General features: G+C 38.8%; 1 protein-coding gene across 4 annotated transcripts in view; it reads right to left on the minus strand.

Annotated features, from left to right (window-relative positions):
* The window catches only part of VCAM1 (vascular cell adhesion molecule 1), a 129,002-nt gene that overhangs the window by 11,769 nt on the left and 96,598 nt on the right, over window positions 1-20,635 (minus strand). For 2 of the 4 annotated variants that reach the window (XM_070592391.1, XM_008518796.2), the window contains 6 exons: window positions 16,176-16,301; window positions 14,529-14,727; window positions 6,364-6,828; window positions 5,542-5,817; window positions 2,990-3,310; window positions 1,450-1,716 (listed from right to left, as the gene is read on the minus strand). In XM_070592391.1, coding sequence (XP_070448492.1) covers window positions 1,450-1,716; window positions 2,990-3,310; window positions 5,542-5,817; window positions 6,364-6,427 — 928 coding nt within the window. In that variant the 5' untranslated portion in view covers window positions 6,428-6,828; window positions 14,529-14,727; window positions 16,176-16,301. The remainder of the gene's footprint in view (window positions 1-1,449; window positions 1,717-2,989; window positions 3,311-5,541; window positions 5,818-6,363; window positions 6,829-14,528; window positions 14,728-16,175; window positions 16,302-20,635) is intronic. The other 2 variants (XM_070592393.1, XM_070592392.1) reach the window with 1 other exon arrangement.

Genomic DNA, 20,635 nt, shown 5'->3' on the forward strand with positions numbered 1-20,635 from the left:
GACCCACTTAAATAGATACATTATTTTGCCTCTTACTGACGAACTTTTCAATTATCTATGGCAGTTGCCATAACTTTTTCATGTCTGTTCCCAGCAGTAAGCACAACTCTTGGATTCTTGGTCAAGGGCTCTTAATATGTGTTGAACTGAACAGAAGAATATACGTCAATAAGAAGTGTTGACTGGACACAAAGGGAGGAACGACTAGGTTTGTCCAGCACAGTCTGGAATTGGGAGGCTGACATGAGCTTTGTCTTGAAGGACAGCTAAGACTTTGCTGAGCGAGAGAAGGGTATTCCAGGCAGAAGGAATGAACAGAGGTACAAGGTACAAGGTACAAGGTCACCAACAAAGCGGCAAAGGTAGTTTCTGACCAGATTGTGAAGAGTTGTATGCAACTATTTTAAGAAATGTGAATTTTAATTTACATGCAATTCGGGTTTGGTTGAAGTTATATAAATGAACTCCTTTTTTTGTCTAAGGTACATAACTCTGGTAGGAGAGTGTAGGATTGATTATCTTGGGGACAGAATGATAGCAGGGTGACCATTTAAAGACAGAGAGCTATAGTTGAAAAGTCAGAGAGTTTTGGATTAAAATGAGCCTGTGTTAAGATCATAGTAAATGCTACTAATGAGCTATTTGGCTCTAGGCAAATGATGAACTATGCTGAGTCTAAGTTTTTATTCACCTCATAAGGTTGTGGTAAAGACTAACAAAATAACATACATAAAGTGTAAAGTAGAATTCTCAGCAAATATTAGGTGTATAATCAATAGGAGCCATTGAGACACCACAGTATTAGTAATTGCTAAGCATCTCATCTGTAAAATAGGTATAGCATACTTTTTAGTTATTTCTTGAAGATTACAGATAACATATGTAAAGTGATAACACATGCAAACTGCCTGGAATATAGCTGGTGTTCAATGAATGTTGTTACTTAAGAACATCTTGCAAGGGTCCAAGTGACAAGATAAACTAAAGCAATAGCAAGAAGGTTGAAGAAAAGAGGCTAGATTCTAGGGATCATTTTGAGGTAGAACTGACAGGATTTGGTGACATGGAATGGGAACATGAATTCGGGAGTAAGCAGCATATGGTAGTCCATATCTTGGGAGTCTGGAGTGCCAAGAGAAGAGGATCAGATGTAATAATATGAGAATACTAATATTCAAGGGGCAGAAGGAAGAGAGAAAAGCAAGGAATGAGGCAGTGAAGGAATGATGCGATATGGAAATGAATCAGAAAAGCAGAGCCATGGAAGCTCTAGGAAGAAAGACTTCCAAGAAATATGAGTAAGATGAATATATAATTGTGCTAAAGTACATGACAATCAGATGGGTCATCAGTAAAATTCAGGGAAGCAATTTTGGCATCAAAGTTGTTTTTCTATTGCTCAAATCCCAATGACAGCACCTTTATCATTCTTTTTCACATTCTACTTACCCTGAACAATTAATTCCACCTGTGTTCTGTCTCTTCCAGCCAGATTAACTCCTTCACACACATAAATTCCAGAATCTTCCATCCTCATAGCAATTAAAGTGAGAGTTGCGTTCTCAGAAAGAAGCTGTAGATTCCCATTATCTAACTTCTTGCTCCAGAGAATCTGTGGAGCTGGTAGACCTTCACTGGAACATGTCATTGTCACGGAGCCACCTTCCTGCAGCCTTTTGGAGGGATTCACAGAGATAACTGTGTTCCTGGGTGAGACTGAAAAGGCAGAGCACGATATTAGTAATTGCTAAGCATTGTCTCGATCCAAAAAGGATGGTGTATTTCTCTCACAGACTGTATTTATGTGCTTTTACAAATTTGGCAAACTTACTCTGCCAAACCAGTATAGAGAATTGGGGAGTCATAAAAATTAGTTAATCCAGTTTTTGACTAATTTAATTCAGCTACTTTTTTGGATGTTTGGTGTTTTCAGATGGCCATAGATACTCAGAAATTAAGAAAGACCTTTTGGGTAATGTGGTTCAATCTTCCAGATAAGTAGAGTCCCATCTCAGCATCCTTGCCAAGTCTTCATCCAAGTTGGCTCAACACTTATGGCACAAGGCAATCTCCTACCTTACAAAACTTCCATTTGATTTTTGGACAGCTCTAAGTATTGGAACATTTTCTCCCTATTAAGCTGAAAATCTTCCTCTTTATAACTAATTTTTACACATTGGTCATAGTTTAGTCCCCTGCTGTTACAGAATAAATCAAATCCCTCTCCCACATGACTGTCTTTCAAATACTTAATTATAGCTCTCTTTCCCAAGTTTTATATTCTCTAGGAAAAATATCCCCTATTTGACTATTCTTTTCAAAATATTGATGAAAGTCTTTCCATCTCATTCTCTTTCAGCTGAACATGCTATAGTTGTCAATACTCCTTTCAAATGTGGTGTCCTGAGGAGAACACAGCATTTTAGTCTGGAACAGAGCACAGAGAGTCCAATTCTACACAATTCTAGGACTACAAGACTGCTTAAATCTCCTGGCCCTCTCAGGGAGGGTGGAGGCAATCAAAACTCCTGTCCAGTCTGCCAAATGCACATGTATACGTGTGAGCACATGCATATGCACACATACAGAATAAGTGCTCACCTGGTAAAATCCCCATACCTTGATATTTCAAGGCATATTATAAGAGTTTACAAAACAGGATTAAAAACATTTTATCACTTGAGCCTATTTCTTACTCCCCAATCAGGTAGTATTATTATTCTCTTTTACAGGTTGGGAAATAAAGATATTGAGTGACTCAAGTTTACACGGTTAGAGGAGCCAGAACCCAAGCTCAAGTCTTCTTACCCAAATCCAGTGCTCTTTTTTCATTGAGTTATGCTGTTGACAAATATTATTTTCTCAATGAATAAAAATGGAGTAAAAACTACAAACAAGTTTCTTCTTGACTTTAGCTGCTAAGTTTATTGCCATATACATCCAAGACTAAGTTCCCATAAAGACCTGACTACATCACGTGAGTACTTACTGTAGACTTGTAATGTTTTTGTAGTCTCCTTTTCTTTGAGCTTAAAATCAATTTCATCAATGTGTAATTTAGCTCCACAAACAAGAGTTTTTCCACTATCCTCATTGGTAGGAGTAAAGGTTACTTCCAAACTCTTGGTTTCCAAGGCCTTGACATCCATATCCTCTACAAATTCCTGATTCTTCATGAGATGGTCACCCTTGAGTAAATGCATCTCCAGCCTGTCAAATGGGTAAACATCTCGGACCAAACATGTGACCGTGACTGGCTTCCCAACCTCCAGAAGACCACTGAAACTGATCTCTGGGTCCTCAGGGAAAGCTGTAAAGGTCAAACAAATACATGTCAGTGGGGTTTTTGCTCATGTTGCATAAGGTCCCTTATTGATTTCATGCAAGGTAAGCCAAGCCTAATGTTTTTGTTAATACAGTCCTAATTTATTTTTTAAATCGCCTTCCACAGTTCACGAATCGGAATGAATCACCTTTTAGAGAGTTCTTCAGTTCTTATCCTGCGTGTGCTAAGGGTTGTGTGTTATTGGAGTAAAAGAAGGCAGAAGAACTTAATGTTTATTGAGTACTTATATATGCCCATCACTGTGCTTTTCATTTAACATAAGTGATTTCATTTTATCCTCACGATAACCCTAAGAGATAAAGACTACATTTTACAGATATGAAAACACAGACAGTGCATTTGCATAACTTGCCTAAGGTCACACAGCTAGTAAATGATTTACTGGGCTGAGATTTAAACTCAGGATTTCCATTATTCTGCATTGCTACTGTAGATTTATATTATGTTATATCACATTCTCTTATTTAAGTCAGGGCAGATATATTTCCATTTTACAGATAAGGAACTTGAGGCTCCGAATGTCATTGCAAAAATAGTTATTGGGCAAGGTATTCTAAGAAATGAAAAGAACAACTTTAAATAATTGGCTTCTGAAAATGAAGCCTCTGACTGGAATTTATCCACCAGAAAGGCATACCTGTGCCATCTTTAAATCCTAGAAGGCACATTTGCCTGCTGAAATGCCCAACTCAAAGTCCTAAGCAGTACTCCATTCGAAACTTTCAGCGCCGAGGCAACACCCTGTTTCAGTCAGCCACTGCGTGCTTTGCAAGGCCTACCTTTTCATTACAAACCTTCATGATGGTAACACATTGGCTGGATTCAATACTCTGTTTAATAAGAACACAAAGGTCCCAACTCTAAAGAATATTACGATAGAATGTGGAATGAAGACAGGACTGTTAAACATAATTAGAGACAGACATTCTTGAAGAAAAATCTCAGGCAAGATAATTAAAGCCAGAGGGTCTTCGTTTCTCTTTTTTAAATCTTCAGCTATTTGGTACTTGTGAGCAAAGGCAAAGGAAATGGAAATGCTTTGTTATGTGAAAAAACGTATTTTATATTTTTCCATCAATAATTTCTGATCCTCATATTCTGTGAGAAATGTGCCTATAGTCCACATAGTTTGCTGTCAGGTAATATAAGAACTTGCTACTTTTCCCTGTATTTACATAAGGGGGCCTTTCAAGGAGCACAGGAGGCTGCACAGACATGAGCTATGCATGTACAACCAGCATAATTGAAAGCAGCCGGCCAGGCACAGTTTCTTGGGAAGCATTAGCAACACATGGGGCTTGTTGAAGAATCAGTTAACGTTACTGGGCAAAGTTGAGCTCCACTGCACCAGAAGGGAATCAACATATTTACAAGATAATCAAATGAGGTTTTCATGAAGAGATGACCATAAAAGAGTCCAGTTTTTTTAAAGAGTCGTCATCAGTAACTAAAGGCAAGTGATTTATTTCAGGTTAGTTTTTTACTCCCTTGCTAACTTTATTTTCTAGATTGAGAACAGATTGGGATGCATTTTGGTAGAATGGTAAAACTAAGGATAACCATTCATATTAGCAAGGCAAATCTAATTTATTATACAAATACCTTTGAGGTTGAGCAGTTGAGCATTAAGGTTTAATGGCACACACACACACAAATTCCTAAATGTATCTATGTCAAAACCAAATGAGTGAAATGTTTGCAGATATTTTTCTTATGTCTAAGGGGAAAACTTTTGTACAAAAGCCTACTACTAAATTATAGATCTCCTACTTAAACTGATTTTAAGCACTAAATTGCATAAGAATAGATAAATGGAAAATCTCTGAAGGATGGAATTCATAAATCATTTAGACATACGGCCAAGTAAACATGAAATGATATAATCAAATAGAAATTTAAAAATGAATAAAATAAAAAGAACTTTGGAGATCTTTATTTTATGGCTAAGAAAACCAAAGCCCAGAGAAGTTGAGTCTTACCCACGGTCACCAAGTTTGTGGCAGAGTTAGAAACAGAAGGCAAGATTTGGGTTCCTGATCTCAGCTGTCTATGGCTTTCTTGGTGCAGTATGTCCTCTAGCCAAGAATCGGGACATGAATATCCTTTTAAATTTTTTTCTTTTAAAGATATCCTTTTTTAAAAACTTATTTTAAAGCAAAACTGAGAGAAAATCAAAGATTCTCTAGAGTACTCACAGTAGAGATCCACCTGGACTCCTCTTTCCTGTTTGTCATGTCCACAAGTCGCCGTGCACAAGTAAGAGTGTTCATGCGCGAAACCAACAGGCTCCAGAGTCAGTGTGGATTTGGTCCCCTCGTTTATCACCTTCCCATTCAGTGGACTGTCTATCTGGGTCCTCCAAGAGAAAGATGGAGAGTCGCAGCCCGTCGTGCTGCAAGTCAGTGAAATGGAGTCACCAATCTGAGCAAGAATTTTGGATTCAGGGAAGATCTCAATTTTAAAAGCTTGAGCTGCAAAGGCAAAAAGAGAAAAGCAAACTTACTATTGGTTTGTTTAATATTCTACTCCCTCTCCTCTGTTCTAGTATAACGTCCAAAATACAAACTGGGTGATCTGTCCTAAACTGCTCCGAACCAAGTACAAGGCAACCAAAAAGAACTGGAGTCATGGCCAAAGAAGGTGTTGGAATCATCTTCACTTAGGAGAACTCTCAGTTCTAACCCCGGTGCCCGTTTATCAGAGTTGTTTTGTTCTGTGCTAATTTTGATCTCATTATCAAGCACAGGAAACTAGACCTTACAAGAGATAGAATTCAATTACTCACTTGACAGTGGAAAAAGGTATCCAAAAAGCGTCAATTTGCAGCTCCAACTATGACACTTTAATGGTATATAGCAATATGCAATAGCACACTAAAGGTTAGGTTAAATTAGAATTTCCCACTGTTTGAAAATCCTAGTGCCTTTCTTTACTACCATAGCAAAACTGACTGAAGCCAAAAATCAGGGCTAAAATGGAATGTGAGCATTTGGAACAGATCAAGGAGAAGAACTTACAAGCTGCAAACACCATCCAAAGTATATTTAAGGCTCCAAAGATCACGACCGTCTTCCTAGGCATTTTAAGTTGCTCCTGTGATGAGAAAATAATGGTTCCAAAACTCTTCTTTCCGTCCCACCTGAAAGTGCTCAGGAAGTCTTTAGCTCCCAAAGCCAGTGAGGCTCAGTGAGGAGTGAAATGGAAAGTCTGCTCTTTATAAAGGGTCTTGTTGCAGAGGCGCAGAGGCGGAGGGAAATCCCTTCGAGGGGAAACCCGGAGCAGAGCCAAAAAAAAAGTTTAACTGACACTCAGCCAAGTCCAGTGTTAACCCCTTCAGTTCCTCTCAGTACTGAACCTGCTCCCTCTGCCCTAGGAAAATGGAACACTTCCAAAGCTATAAAATTAAAGCTTTTCCTGATTTTCACTCCAAAATGATATATTTGCGAGAAAGGTAGGTAACAGTCATTGCAGCATGAAGCTTTCTGAATCCAGTGTGGGAAAAGAGAGAGAGAGAGAAAATAATAAATCATACTCTTGTTTTTGAAGTGGCTAAATAACTACTATGTCATGTGAACTGATTAAGACATATTTGCAATGCTAAAATAGGGGCTAACTTTTCTCTTACAAGACAAAGGAAAAAGTCTTATCTTTTGACGAGTAATTCTTAAAAAAGGAGACAGCATAACTTCTTAGTTTTATACTTTTTATTCAGAAAAATGGTTCTTTTGACTTCAAATATCAACTTTGTGAGATGATTTTTCTTAAGTGGAAGGTAAAGGAATGCTACCAAAACAGGAGAAATAATTTTTCTCTTTTTTTTTCAGAAAATTTACCAACACTTTGGTTCAATTGCTGGGTAATTGGAAGTCTTTCTGCAGACTTAAATGCAAATGTACAGAATTTATCTGAAGTAGTAAATCTCTTGGACTGTGAGATTTTACCACAGACACAGTGAAAACATGAAAAATAATTTGTTTTTGTTATAGGGGAAATGATGATAATCAATTTTATGCTCTTTTGTCCCCCAGTGAAATTTCTTTCTCAAAGCTGTTTTAAAATGGCTGTTTTAGCCTTACACACACATAGCTCAAGTCATTGCAAAATGCTTGCCCATCAAAAAGAAACCGGAATCGGCACTTCCTTGTAATACATACAGGCAGGTCTACCACCCACATTGGATCCCCAGTTCCTTTCACGGCTGACACCATTCTTGTTCATCATTGTGTCTCCCTCTGCCTTGCCAATATCTAATGCATGATTTTGCACTTAGTGGATACCAAAAAAAGTGCAATAATAAATATTATAAATTAAATTTTGGAGAAGAAACTTACGAAGGCTAACAGTAACACGTAAATACTGCATGAGGAAAATGTTGGATTCTACAAGAAAATCCCAAAGCTCACAGAATCATGGGGTATGTATGATAAACAACCCTGTGCTATGTGATGAAGGCTATCACTGAAGTTTGGAATCTACACCTGTCCCTACATGGCTGGGGAGGCTTCTGGGCTTCCTCCTGGATACTCATGAGGCTCCCATTAAAAACCAAGGAGAGAAAAAGAAGTGGGAGAAGCTGTTCTAGGGCTGTGATGATAGGTCAGTGTGACTTCAGCTACCAAATATCTATCAGAAAAATGGCTTCAGGCAAAATTAGCTATAAACAAGTAACCTAGAGGTCCTTTACAATATTAGTGTCATGAGAGAAGATGATCAGAACCATTTATGTTGATGCTTAACTTCAGGAGAGATCTAAAGGGGATTATGGAGTTTGAATGCATTTCTCTGATGTGCAAATACAAGTGACCATAGAATCCAAAATAGGATCACAAAGACTAAGTTATGGAAAGTAACTTCAGTTTCTGGATATGATTTTAAGTTTGGAACATTAGAGAAAAGCCTAATCCATTGAATTAGTTCATAGTAGTTCCAGCAAAACATTTGATAAAGTTCTTCACTGTATCTTTGAGTAGGATATCATTGTAGGTTCTGCCTCTTTCTCCCAAGTTGAATTGATTACATTCTCTTCTGTGGTCTCTCTACACTAGTGAATACTGGTAGCAGAGGGCTTGTCATGCTGAGTTTATCTGTTAACATGTCTATCTTTCTTAACTTACAAACTCAAATGATTTCATCTTTTTCATATTAGCATCTAGCCCAGAATAAGGTGTTTATTAAAATTTATGGAATGAATGAGTGAATAGAATTGCAAGTGAAGGTTAACGGATTGGGACTAATCTTCCTGGAGAGAGGGTTATTGTGTTTTGTCTTTGAAATTGTTCAGTTCAACATTTTTGTCAGTAACACAGAAGACATGATTATCTAATTCATTCATAATGCAAGACTGAGAAAGATAGTGAACCTTGGAAATAATAGAATCAAGGTAAGGAAGATCACAAAAGATATAATAATGGTCCAGATGATGAAGTGAACTTCAATGGGAATGCATTAAAGTCTAGCATTTAGACGTAAAACGCCAAATACTTAAGTACAATATGGAGGAGAGTTGACTTGACCATAATCCGTAGAAAGACCCTCTGGTGGTTTTAGTGACCCCTAAAGTGAAAATGAGCCAAGATTGACTTGGGAAACCAAAATATATGCAGTAAGCTCATGCAGCACTCATGGCATTCAACCTTCTAGTCACCTGAGGCCATGGGTCTCCAAGACCACATTGGGAGCAAGGGTGTCTGATTCAAGATGCCATTTCTCATGAGACGGATTGAAAAAATAGAGTGTTCAGAGGAAAGTGATGAGGATGGTAGACAGCTGCAAAATCCCTGACCTAGTAGGAGCTGTTGAAGGAACAGGATGTTTTGTTTGGGTAAGAGACACCTATGAAGCCAAGTGATAACTGCATGGCTGATGTGTGGAAAAAGGAATATACTTGTTGCTCTGTGTTATAGGAAGGGCTAAAAGTAAGACTCATTGGTAGGCAGTTACTAGATTATTAACTCTAGGAGGGCCAGGAATGTGTGTGTACCCTGTTTACCATTAGAGCTTCAGCACTTAACATAGTGACCACTAGATAGTAGGGGCTCAGTAAATCAATATTGAATGAATAAATAATAACAATTTAAAAGAGAATTTGACTCATAGCTCAATAGTCATGAGTTCAAATCCAGCTACTCCACCTAGGAATTGTAAAACCTTACACAAGTATAGATAGCCTGTCTGCATTTGTTTACACATGCTCAAAGAGGGATAATAGTACCATTTCAAGTGATTCACATGATTTTTATGACTATCAGATAAAGTGATCATGTGAAATCTCTTTAAATAAATATACAAAGTGCTATATAAATGGCATGTAATAATATTAAGATACAATCATATTAAGTTCATTGTAAAGAAGGACTTTCCAGTTATTAAATCTTTTCAACAATGGTATGGGTCACCTTGTGAATTCGCCAACTCCTGGCCACCGGAAGTGGTCACGTAAGGTTGGATGACATCTCCCAACAATGTGATAGAGGTCAAGTTTTGCCTTTTGTGACATATCCAATTGGATGGCCACTAAGCTGCCCTCCCATGTTAAGAGTCGGTTATTGTGGGCAGTGCTATCCATTCTTTCTAGCCTAATTTCATCAATCTCCTCATTGTCCATATGAAAATTCTAAGCATCTTCTGATACTTCTCTGGTTGGACTTTGAGATGCTTCAGGCATACTTCTTTCAACCTGTTTAATAACTACTGAGTTTGTAGCAACTCCAACTCTTTCATGACTTTCAAGCAGTCAGTTTATCATGGGTCTCCCTGAAGCAGTTCCCTAATTTTTTTCTTGAGTGACCTAACACATTTAAGAGAAGCAACACTACCAGTAGTAACAGTGGCTCATTATGAGAGTGATTTTCACCCAGGTGAGAGGAAAAGCAATTCCTTTTTTGGAGGGCATATCAGAATGGTGTGGGGAAAATGACAAACCACTTCAGTAGATTCTAAAATGTCAGTTCCTCCCCACTTGAACATTACTACTTTAGATAGATTCAAAAGATCTAAGTCTTTGTCTCCATTTGGCTCTATGTAACAGAAATCTTTTACAAAAGCATCATAATGAGAGGTCCAGGAGTATGCAGTTCAAAGCTGGATCAGCTACTTGAAGTAAACATCCAGGGCCAAGATTGATTCTAGTTTCTGGTTCTATCATCCTCAGCATATGGCTAACCCTCATGACCCTCAGGCGGCTGCTCCATCTCAAACATTACATCTGTATTTCAGGCAGGAAAAAAAGGGAAAAGTGAGGGGCAAGAGGACAAAGCCAGTGGAGTTTATCCCCTTTTGAAGAGCTTTCCAAGAAATCCCGTGTGGTGACTTCCACTTATATCTCATTGAAAAAGTGGGAGATTGAATATTTTAACTGCCCCAAATGAATCAGGATTCTGTTCATAAGAAAAAAGGAAGATGGATGATGTGTAGGCAATTAGCAGTGTCTGTCATAGTTTCCTAATTCACAAAATGTTTATTGAGCAACTGCTGTACAGACACTGTGCTAACACTGGGAACATATATGTAAATAAAGACATGGACTCAGTTCCTGTATCAAAATGAAGAGGAACTGAATATCAACAAAAAAACTTTCACATAATTCAGGTTGTGACTCACAGAGGGGCTATTTATTTATCATATGTCTGTAATAGGGAAATAAAACATATTTTAGCAAGCTGATATGAATTTGAAATTTTCTGGAAAGCAAACTAGGGGAAGGATCATTGCTTAAAAGCCTCCTTCACTGTGGATTTATTGTGACTTTCTCTATTTTGAGAAAAATGGTGCTTATCATTAAGAGTAAAACTGTCTATTTAATAAAACACATGTACCTGATAGGAGAGATTTACTGAATTTTTAATCTGGCACTGAATTATTACATAAAATAGTAATAGGAAGAAGACTGCCAATATAAGAATTATTTCTCCTTTCCCTTTTGTAAACGTATTTAACAGAATCCAGAATTTAATCATTTGTGCTTTGACTATCCCGTGTATTTAAGTTCAGCCTTTCATATGGACAAAGGTCCTTTGTGTATCTCAGTTCTCCTGTTTGGGATGACCTTCCCTTACTCTCTGCTAATCTCTGCCCTTCTTAAAAAACACCTTGCCTAGAAATTGTTCCATTACTCACTATTTCCAGCCTGGACTTTACTTTCTCAACAGATTTTAACACTTTGCGTATAGAAATCTTACCCATTTTTTTACATATTCCCTGCTTGGATGCTCTGTCTGCCCCAAGTGCATGTGAAGTGATATGAAATAAACAAGCACATGCTTTCTGAGCTGCTGGGTGCCATTGCACCAATAGATAATTATTGAGGCAACAATTCAGAACACTTCTTTTAGTTATTAATAACACTTCATATTTGTGTAACTCTCCACCTAAAGAGTTTTCCAAAGTGCCTTAAGATTATTGCCTGTGAACCTCATAGCAACCCTATGAGAGAGGTAAGGTGGCTATTTTTATCTACACAATATTGATTGGGAAACTGAGGCTCAGAGAAGTTTAGTTGAACCAGACCACACAGACAGTGAACTGGGTCTTAAACCAGCTCTTCTCACTCTTCAGTGCACTATGCCCAGATGCCTCAGTCTCAGTGTGTGTTGGAGAGATACACCTTCCCACTGATGCCACTTAGAGGATCCAGAAGCTCATGAGCTCTAACTCCAGTCTCATACTATGAATATGACAGATGATCCAGGAGACTGCACCCGCTTCTCAATTTGATGCCTATAAACTTCTTAATACCATCTCAGGGCCATTTTTGACATTTAAAGACTGGAACAACTTATGCTGAGCATTCAGAATCTGCTGCAGGTGTACAAGAAGGAGAGGGATGACAGACAGCAAGGGAACACCTTGTCCAGATTCACTCTACCCAAGACTGCCCAAGTCTCTAACGCTAACTCCAAGACTCAACTCCAAAAAAGGAATTCCCTTTACCTCTTGTCAGAGCTTAGAAGGAAAATTAATGGAACTCTTGATCATCAAAATACACATCCTACCCATGTTTTTGTAGCTGCCTCCAGTCAGCCCTAAGCAGGATTTACTTGGAAGCCAGCCCATAAGACTATTCCACCATACTTCCAGGTGCCAAATGAATCCAACTCCATTCTTTATTTGCAACATGAGCAACGCTAAGGAATTCAGGAGATGAAAATATTCAAGTCCCTTCCCATTCCAGAATGATTGCAAAATATTTGTTTACATGATGGGAGGAGACTTGGAGAGGACGTTTTATGAATTTGTCATAAATAGAGACAAATAAATACTTGAGAAAGAAAAAAGAGGCAAATATCACGAGAGCAAATCACCCTAAACCAAAATGTGTTATATCTACTAATAAATTATTTAATTTGGAAATGATTTAATAATTCACAATGATCAGAGTTTTGTATAGAAATCAAATTTAAAAAGACCAAATTTTTCTGCCATTTGACTAAAGCATAGACATTTTACCCCCAAAACGTAACACCTTTGGAAATCTCCCTTTAAAATGTGATGATTTTATAAATTTATGTGCTAAATTAAAGTTCTAATTTTCGTAAACAACATAAAACATTTTACTTTGAATCCTGGAGCCATTTCAAGGACCGTAGCTTTGCATTGCACTGGTAAACTGTTTAAAAGGACATTTCAACATTTGCAGGGTTCATAAAGCAAAAAGAAGTAATCAGGAGGAAGGACACTTGGGTTCTTGCCTCTATTCCGTAAATAAAAGGGCAACCTGGGGCAAGAGTCTTAACTTCTAAGGTCCTTTCATCACTGCGATTTCTGGGTTAATCATGAGTAGCTGAAGAATCACAGACAAATTGGCCAAATATCTGCTGGTCCAGGCATCATGACTCCAAACAAACCAACACAGGTCCTCTTGCAAGGAACACATTCTTTTGTTTCTGGAAATGAAAATCCTATTCCATGTCTTTAGGTCATCTCTGTTGCTTTTTTATGCTTTAAACAGACTTTCTTTTGTTGGCGGAGGCACTGGGCTCTTGGATTTACTCTGTATGTCCCAATGTTTCTGTTTCAGACCCTGGACATGGACATGTCTATTTCCCCTCCACAGCTAAGGTGGGTAACAAAATGAATATTAATTGAGTGCTTCCTATGTGCCAAGCACTGTTCTAGGTGCTCAGGAATACAGTGGTGACAAAGCAAACAATATCCCTCCTTCTGTGGAGTTTATATTGTAGTGGAAAGAAACAAAGAAATGTGAAGAGCAACTGAAGCAGCAGAGGGAAGGTAAGATAGAAAGGTCAGGGAGGCAGAGCAAACACCAGGTGGAAGTACACAGTGTTTGAACAAGAGGATGATGAGTTTCTGTTAGTGGGCTGAGATAAAGAACATGGTATGAAATAAATATCTTAAGTCACACACATAAAAGACTCCCTGGTTTGGCCCCAGCCAGGTTTAGCTATTAGCTAGAGCAGTGCAGATTCTGCCTGGTGTAATGTTGGATTAACCAAAGTTGGGAGTTTTCTAGGTGAGAACAACAGAGGGAAAGAGGGGCACAGGAGCTGAGGGAGAGTCTGGAACATGGTATAGTGGGACAAGAAGACAAAGTCAAAGAACTGTTAATTTAGGCTTGTGGTAGAATAAATTAATTGGAAAAAATTAGGAGGTGGTGGTCAGAAAGTGAGAATCTTGATATGAAGATTTCTGTTAGTAACATTATGAGCAATGCCAAGTTTTAGAGAATGACTATAAGAGGGAACAACTAAGGCTGGGTAGAGGAAATGACTATTACAAGCAAGGAGGTCAAGGAATTCAGAGGCCAGGTCCATGAGGATACTCAAGTTACTAAAAATAAAGAAAGGAGTGATGGAGAGGAAGAGATTGAACCAGGTGTCAAAATCATTAATGCATGAAGTAGAGTAACCAGAAGGTGTCAGGATATTAAAGAAGATGGGCTTTGGGCAGTAGTGGAGAGGAGAAATGTTTGGAATTGGCAACAAGAAGAAGGAGGATCCCTAACATAACCTCCAGGCTCAGTGGCATGTGGGATCACCATCTAACAGGGCACCAGTGGAAAGACTGTTATCAAACCAAGCCAGGCTTCTGTTAGAATGAAAAGATGAAGGAAAGCCTTAGTGAAGGTAAAGACTATCAGAGATTTTGCAGATGACTGATCTTAAGTTCTAGAGGACACAATGAAAGTCTTGGAAGACCTAAAATTGGCTCAGACTAAGGAACGTACAGAGAGGCATTAATAATGAGTCCAGAAGTTTGGACTTGTCGAGAAGGATATAAGGAAAGATGGAATTCCTCCTGACGGTCTCTCAGAGGAAGGCCTGGGGTCAGACCTAATTATCACCATCTTCTGGCTTCACAGGCAATTTGCAGTGGTAAGACTAAGATGTGCAGGGGAGGGCTGGTATTTCCAGGAGCTCGCTGACCTTTGAAAGAAGAGCAGAATAGAGGAAGGTGGTCTTAGCAGGAATAATTTGTAGTCTTTCCTTAAATCCTATAGCAGAATCATTAATATTTGTTGACCTTCTCCCAAAGAGATATTCAGATAGACTTTTGAGGGTGTAAACAAGTACTAATGATACACACACCATGTCCTGGCCAGCTAAAATACCCCAATTAATCTTGCCATCCCATCCAAATTAAACATCTTATGTTCAAAGTTTACTGAATTATTGAAAGATGTTGTAAACATATCTCAGATCTGTGAAGTGCTTTATAATTGTTTAAATTCTTTAATAAATTTTATCTCACATGTACCTCAACAATTCTAGGAAGTACACTGGGTGAGTATTTTGATCTCCATTAGATGGAGGAGAAACTGAGGGTCAGAGAGGTTAACTGACGTGCTTGAAGGCACACCACTAGGTAATAGGAAAACTAGGACTAGAAGTGAAGTTTCCTGATTGTTTCTGCTATAGCACACTACCTACTTTCAAAACAGTCTCAATTCCGCTCCACCCCAGACCTGGTTTTTGGTGGCAGGGGTTGGGGGCTGTTGAGGAAGATTGGCCCTGAGCCAACATCTGTTGTCAGTCTTCTTTTTGCTTGAGGAAGATTGTCACTGAGTTAACATTATTGCCAATCCTCCTCCATTTTGTGTGGGAAGTCGCCACAATGCGACCTGACCAGCAATGCTAGGTCTGAGCCTGGGATCCAAACTCATGAACCCCAGGCTGCCGAAGTGAGCGCATGAACTCAACCACTACACCACCAGGCTGGACCCAACCCCGGAACCTTTTTTGGTCTTCCTGTATGATGACTGTTAAGGAAAGTCTTGTAGGTAACTTAGGTACCACCCTTTCCTGGGATGTGGTATCGTCAGATGCAAACTATTTTTTTACTGTTTATTTTTCCTTCTGACTTCACAGAAACAAACTTTCCATCTCCAAATCACACTTAAAATTCACTACCCTGTTAAGCAGATATATTTCCAAAGAGGAATGTTGTGAAGTAAATCAACGGAATTCAAAATTTCCCTGCTTTCCATCTCTGTATATTTTTGTTGGCTCAGAACAAGCTGTGGAAATTCCAAGATTTCCATACAAAAAAATTAGAAAAGCTTGCTTGTGATTTGCCATGTTATAGCTAAAAGAGGACTTAAGGAGAACATCCTGTTTTTGAAGACTTTGTGCCAGGATAGATAGGGTAAATATCAAGTGATTAACATGTTTAACAAGAAATTACAACACAAATATTGCATCGTCCTTATGGAGATTGAATATGTTTTCTAATAATTTCCTAGGCAGGTTTTTAAGAATACCAAAGGGAGAATAAATAAATCCCAAAGGGAAATAAATAAATAGAAATCTTGATTGTAAAAATGAAAGTAGACGGCTTCGACCTAAAAGATTTCCCAAGTGAAAGATTCAGGCACCTAAGAATCAGACGCTCTATTATTTCCTTCATCCCAGGGCTGAGGCAGTCTTTGCTTCATATGACGAAAATCTTCATAAGCCAGCAGGCACCGGGCAAACTGACATGTTCCATGCCTCTCAGGATTCTGCAGGAGAAATGATAGAGTCAGCCATTTTATTTTCCTCTCAGGGCTGTTTTAAGTTTTTTCAAAGAATTGCTACAACACTATTTTTTCAGATTAGCAAACAGGACAAAACTTGGAAATAATTGTGCTGTGTAACTCATCTTGAAAGCAGTGAATCCAGAAAGACCACTGCAAAGGTCTATTGGATAAAAGTGCCAAGACCATCAATGAGATGTTTATGTTGAAAGAGATCTGAAAGTCATCTAGTCCTGTAGTTCTCAGCTACAGATGGTGATCAGGTGAAAGTGGGGCCATTTGGAAATGATTTATTTTTAAAAAATAGATTAGATTGCATGTATTTCCTATGCCAGTCATCAGGCTTACTCACTTGCCTTCTGAAGTGCTTTCTTGATTGGGAGTAAAGAGGTGGAGTTACAGCCAGCTTGCTGTGAATTGCTCATAACCCTCAGTGTATCTTATCTATGACATGGTGAGTAAGATAACTGACATTCTATTAATTATTACAGGGTTTGCAACTAGTAAGAAATGTCTGTAATCATATTTGTTTTGCATCCTGGCAAGATATTTATGAGTTTCACCCAAATCTGGGTCTGTGAAAGTGAAAATCGTCCATCCTATACTGTGGTCCCTCTGATCAAGCCTAACCCCATCAGACGTAAATGCAGCAATCAGTGACCACCAGAATCACAGTGAGCAGCAGCAGAGCCGGGGCTGGAACTCAACTCCTGAGAGAGTCCTCTTTCCACGAATCTCTGGTGACACCAGAACATCTGCCTTTAGGGTTATAAGTTAAAAACAAAATAATTTTCGAGTAGTTCCCTTGAATGTCAGCAGGAAAAAAGAATGCATGACCATTTTGAGGAAAAGAATATAAAAATAATTCTTTAAGGATCAGACATGCAAAGAGAGCAAAACAGATAATAATAAATTATATTATTATAATATAATAACAGTATTATAAATAATAAATAAATAAATAAGATAAACTATATAAAAATAAACATCTGCCTTTATGGTTACATGTTAAAAATAAAATAATTTTTGAATATTTCCATTGATGTTAGCAAGAAAAAGGAATGTATGATCATTTTGAGAAAAAGGACATAAAAATAATTCTTTAAGGCTCTAACATGCAAAGAGAATAAAACAGATAATAAATGTATAGACTGCAGCATCTTACTTGTTGTAAAAAAGGAGAGTAGCATCTAAAATATTTCAAAAAAGTAATATCTTGTAGCCACAACACATTCTTTCTCCATGGCACCTAATAAGTCTGTGCTCTTCTTCATTCCCACATTACCCCTGGGAGGCAGGCCCATTTTACGGAATGTAAACAGTAAAGAGGATGTTTCACGGTTTTTTAGTATTATATAGTTGGAGGCAGAGTAGTACAGTAATCCTAGTTCCACCACTTTTTTTTTGAGCAACCTCAGGCAAGATACTTTGCCTTTCCAGATCTTGGTTTCCCCGTCTATGAAATGGGGATAAAAATAATACCCATGTAAGAGGATTGGCTCAAAGCTTACATGAGATAATAACACATTTCTTGAAACAGAAAATTTGTTGTTGTTAGTGGTGTGGAGTTGATTCCGACTGCTAGTGACCCTGTGTACAGCAGAGCTGAGCCCTGCCCACTCTTTTCGTGCCATCCTCTCACCTTCAGACAAGGCTGTATCAGACAAGCTCCGCTGCTATTCATAGGGTTTTCATGGCCAATTTTTTTGTGGATGGCCAGGTCCTTCTTCCTAGTCTGTCTTAGTCTGGAAGCTTTGCTGAAGCCTGTCCACCATGGGTGACCCTGCTGGTATTTGAAACACCGGTGGCATAGCTTTCAGCATCACAGCAACATGCAGCCGCCACAGTATTACAACCAACAGACTGGTCGTGTGGTTCCCTAACTGGGAAATGAACCTGGGCTGTGGAGGTAAGAGTGCTGAATCTTAACCACTAGACCACCAGGGCTGGCTAAACAGAAAATACTCAACAAATATCAGCTACTCCAGACAGAAAGGGAGATCATATCTGAACTCTGGTCTGTGGTCTTTTTCTATTGGATTCTGCTGAAAACTGATGATGCACTATCCAAAATACACCGATCTTGTTGTTATTTTAAGTCATTATGTGAACTAGACTGTCTGCGGTTTCGAGCCACGAAGAGAGGAAGAACAGGGAAATAGAGTGACTGTACGTGAGTTTGCCCTATTCTCCTTTTTCGTTGTTGCTGAAGTGTGTGTGGCGATTATTACTGGAAAACAGAATCTTCTGAAATCTGAAATAGAAGGTGGTGGCATCATCTCAAAAGCTGCTTAGCACATACTGTAACCTGGGGACAAGGTTGATGTGGAGAGATTATATCACTACCTCAATACTCAGAAAATGATGTTCTGTGACAGTGGCTCTCCAAGTGTGGTCCCCAGCCCAGCAGCATCAGTATCACCTGGAAACTGGTTAGAAATACAAATGTTCAGACTCCACCCCACATCTACTGAGTTAGCAACTCAGGGACTGGGCCCAGCAATCTGTGGGATTCTGATGCTGCTGAAGTATGAAACCCACTATTCTCCAAAAAGTCCTTCCCAAGGGAACCCCTTTTGCTTCCCAAGCTATCCAAGAAAGGGGACCAGAAACACATTCCTGTGGCCCAAATTGCTTCTCAGCACAGAGCCTCCCTATGTGTTAATAGTTAGCTGCAGAGAAGATTAAATTATGGAAAGAAGTGTCAAGATGGAAGGAAACAGTATTTTATGTCCTTGATTCAAAAAACTAGAAAATGGGGGCAATCAGAGGCATAATATTCTAAGTTCTTGTTGTAATTTGCCTTTTCCTCTAGGTTTAATAGCTTGATAACTTATGAACTGGACAAGATCTTGGCATTTGTCTAGTCCAACTAGACAAGTAAAGCCCAGAAGAGCCATCCTGTTCCCAGATACGTAAGGCTGTTTACAGCAGAGAGCACAAACACAATCCAGGCCTCTGGCCTAACATTAGCTCACTGCTTTTCCAGTGGACTAATATGCCATGGTACTTTCTGAAAAATAAAAATGCCATGGCAATCGAGGGAACCTAAGAAAACCTTTGTTCTGCAATTCTAACCTGGCCCATCACTTAACCCAATTTCCTAATGCTTGTTTTACAGGCTGTATAGAAGACATTTGCTCAAGTGACTGGTGACACTGTGATTGTCTATACGGGCTGACTATCCAAAGAGTCATGGAGGAAAGTGTCCTAAAAGTCACAGGGTTAGGTGGTAGGTGGATGGGTCAAAAACCACTGGGGAAGAGGATCAGAATCTCTTAGAAAGGCTTACATTGTGTAAAACTTCCCACTCCCCAAGCACAAACACCTGCAACCCCAGGAGACTCTAAGAGGAATCTCCTCTGTGTCTCCAAGTTGAGATTCAATCATTGCTCTTGATGAAGTAAGTTTCCATTGTGAATTATAGAATGCATTCGCTCTTGTAACAAGATTCTCTGATTTAGCATTGAAGTTCAAAGCCCTGTAAAAGATAGAAATGTCTGTGTAAGAATGTCTGGAATGACGCTATCAGGTTTCTTGGGGACTGAGAACCTCACACTGATAAGAGAGGTATTGCAGTGTGGCCACTGGGGCTGCCATGTGACAGCATCAGAGGAATGTGGGGGCCTTGTGTGGAATAACATTAAAAACAAACAAAACAGTACATACATAATGACTGCGTGAACTACAAAATATGACTGTTCTAATATTCAGATTATTTATCATTAAGTATTTATAAAATATTTTTTGAGGAATCTTTCATAAAGTGACCTGACTCTGCTGTCTTTTCTCAGCACATTTAAACCTAATCTCCCTTTCAAAAGCCCATAGTGTCAGGCCTTCCATATGTCTCACATACAAGAGGTACTAATTAAAAGTTTTATTGCCCTTTCCTTGACAGATCTTCAGGAGTCAGTCATCTTCTTGGAAATTCACCTATGACCTGTGCGAGCAAGTTGCATGCATTCGATTGCCCCTGATTTTAATACAGAGGTACTATTTCTAGTACACCAGAAAACAGTTAAATGAGATCACTAGAGTTGGCCAACAAGGAACTTGTATATCCCACATCACTAACCTAGCTCTCCAAGTTGGTAATTACACTATAGTCACAAAGGAGAGAATAGTTAGACAGCCCACAAGAAGTGTAACGCAATGAATCTAATCCAATTTCCAGTTTCAGGATACGACAAGTTTGTGGAGGCAATGGGGTGTGCTGCAAAGAATAGAGAAGAACCTTGTAGTCAGAAGAGAAAGGTCCACTCTTTACTCACTGAGTGACTGTGGACATCTCTTTTAATGTCTTATCCCTCCATTTA

This window comes from Equus przewalskii, chromosome 24 (genome assembly GCF_037783145.1).
Source record: "Equus przewalskii isolate Varuska chromosome 24, EquPr2, whole genome shotgun sequence".
In the NCBI taxonomy this organism is placed as follows: Eukaryota; Metazoa; Chordata; class Mammalia; order Perissodactyla; family Equidae; genus Equus; species Equus przewalskii.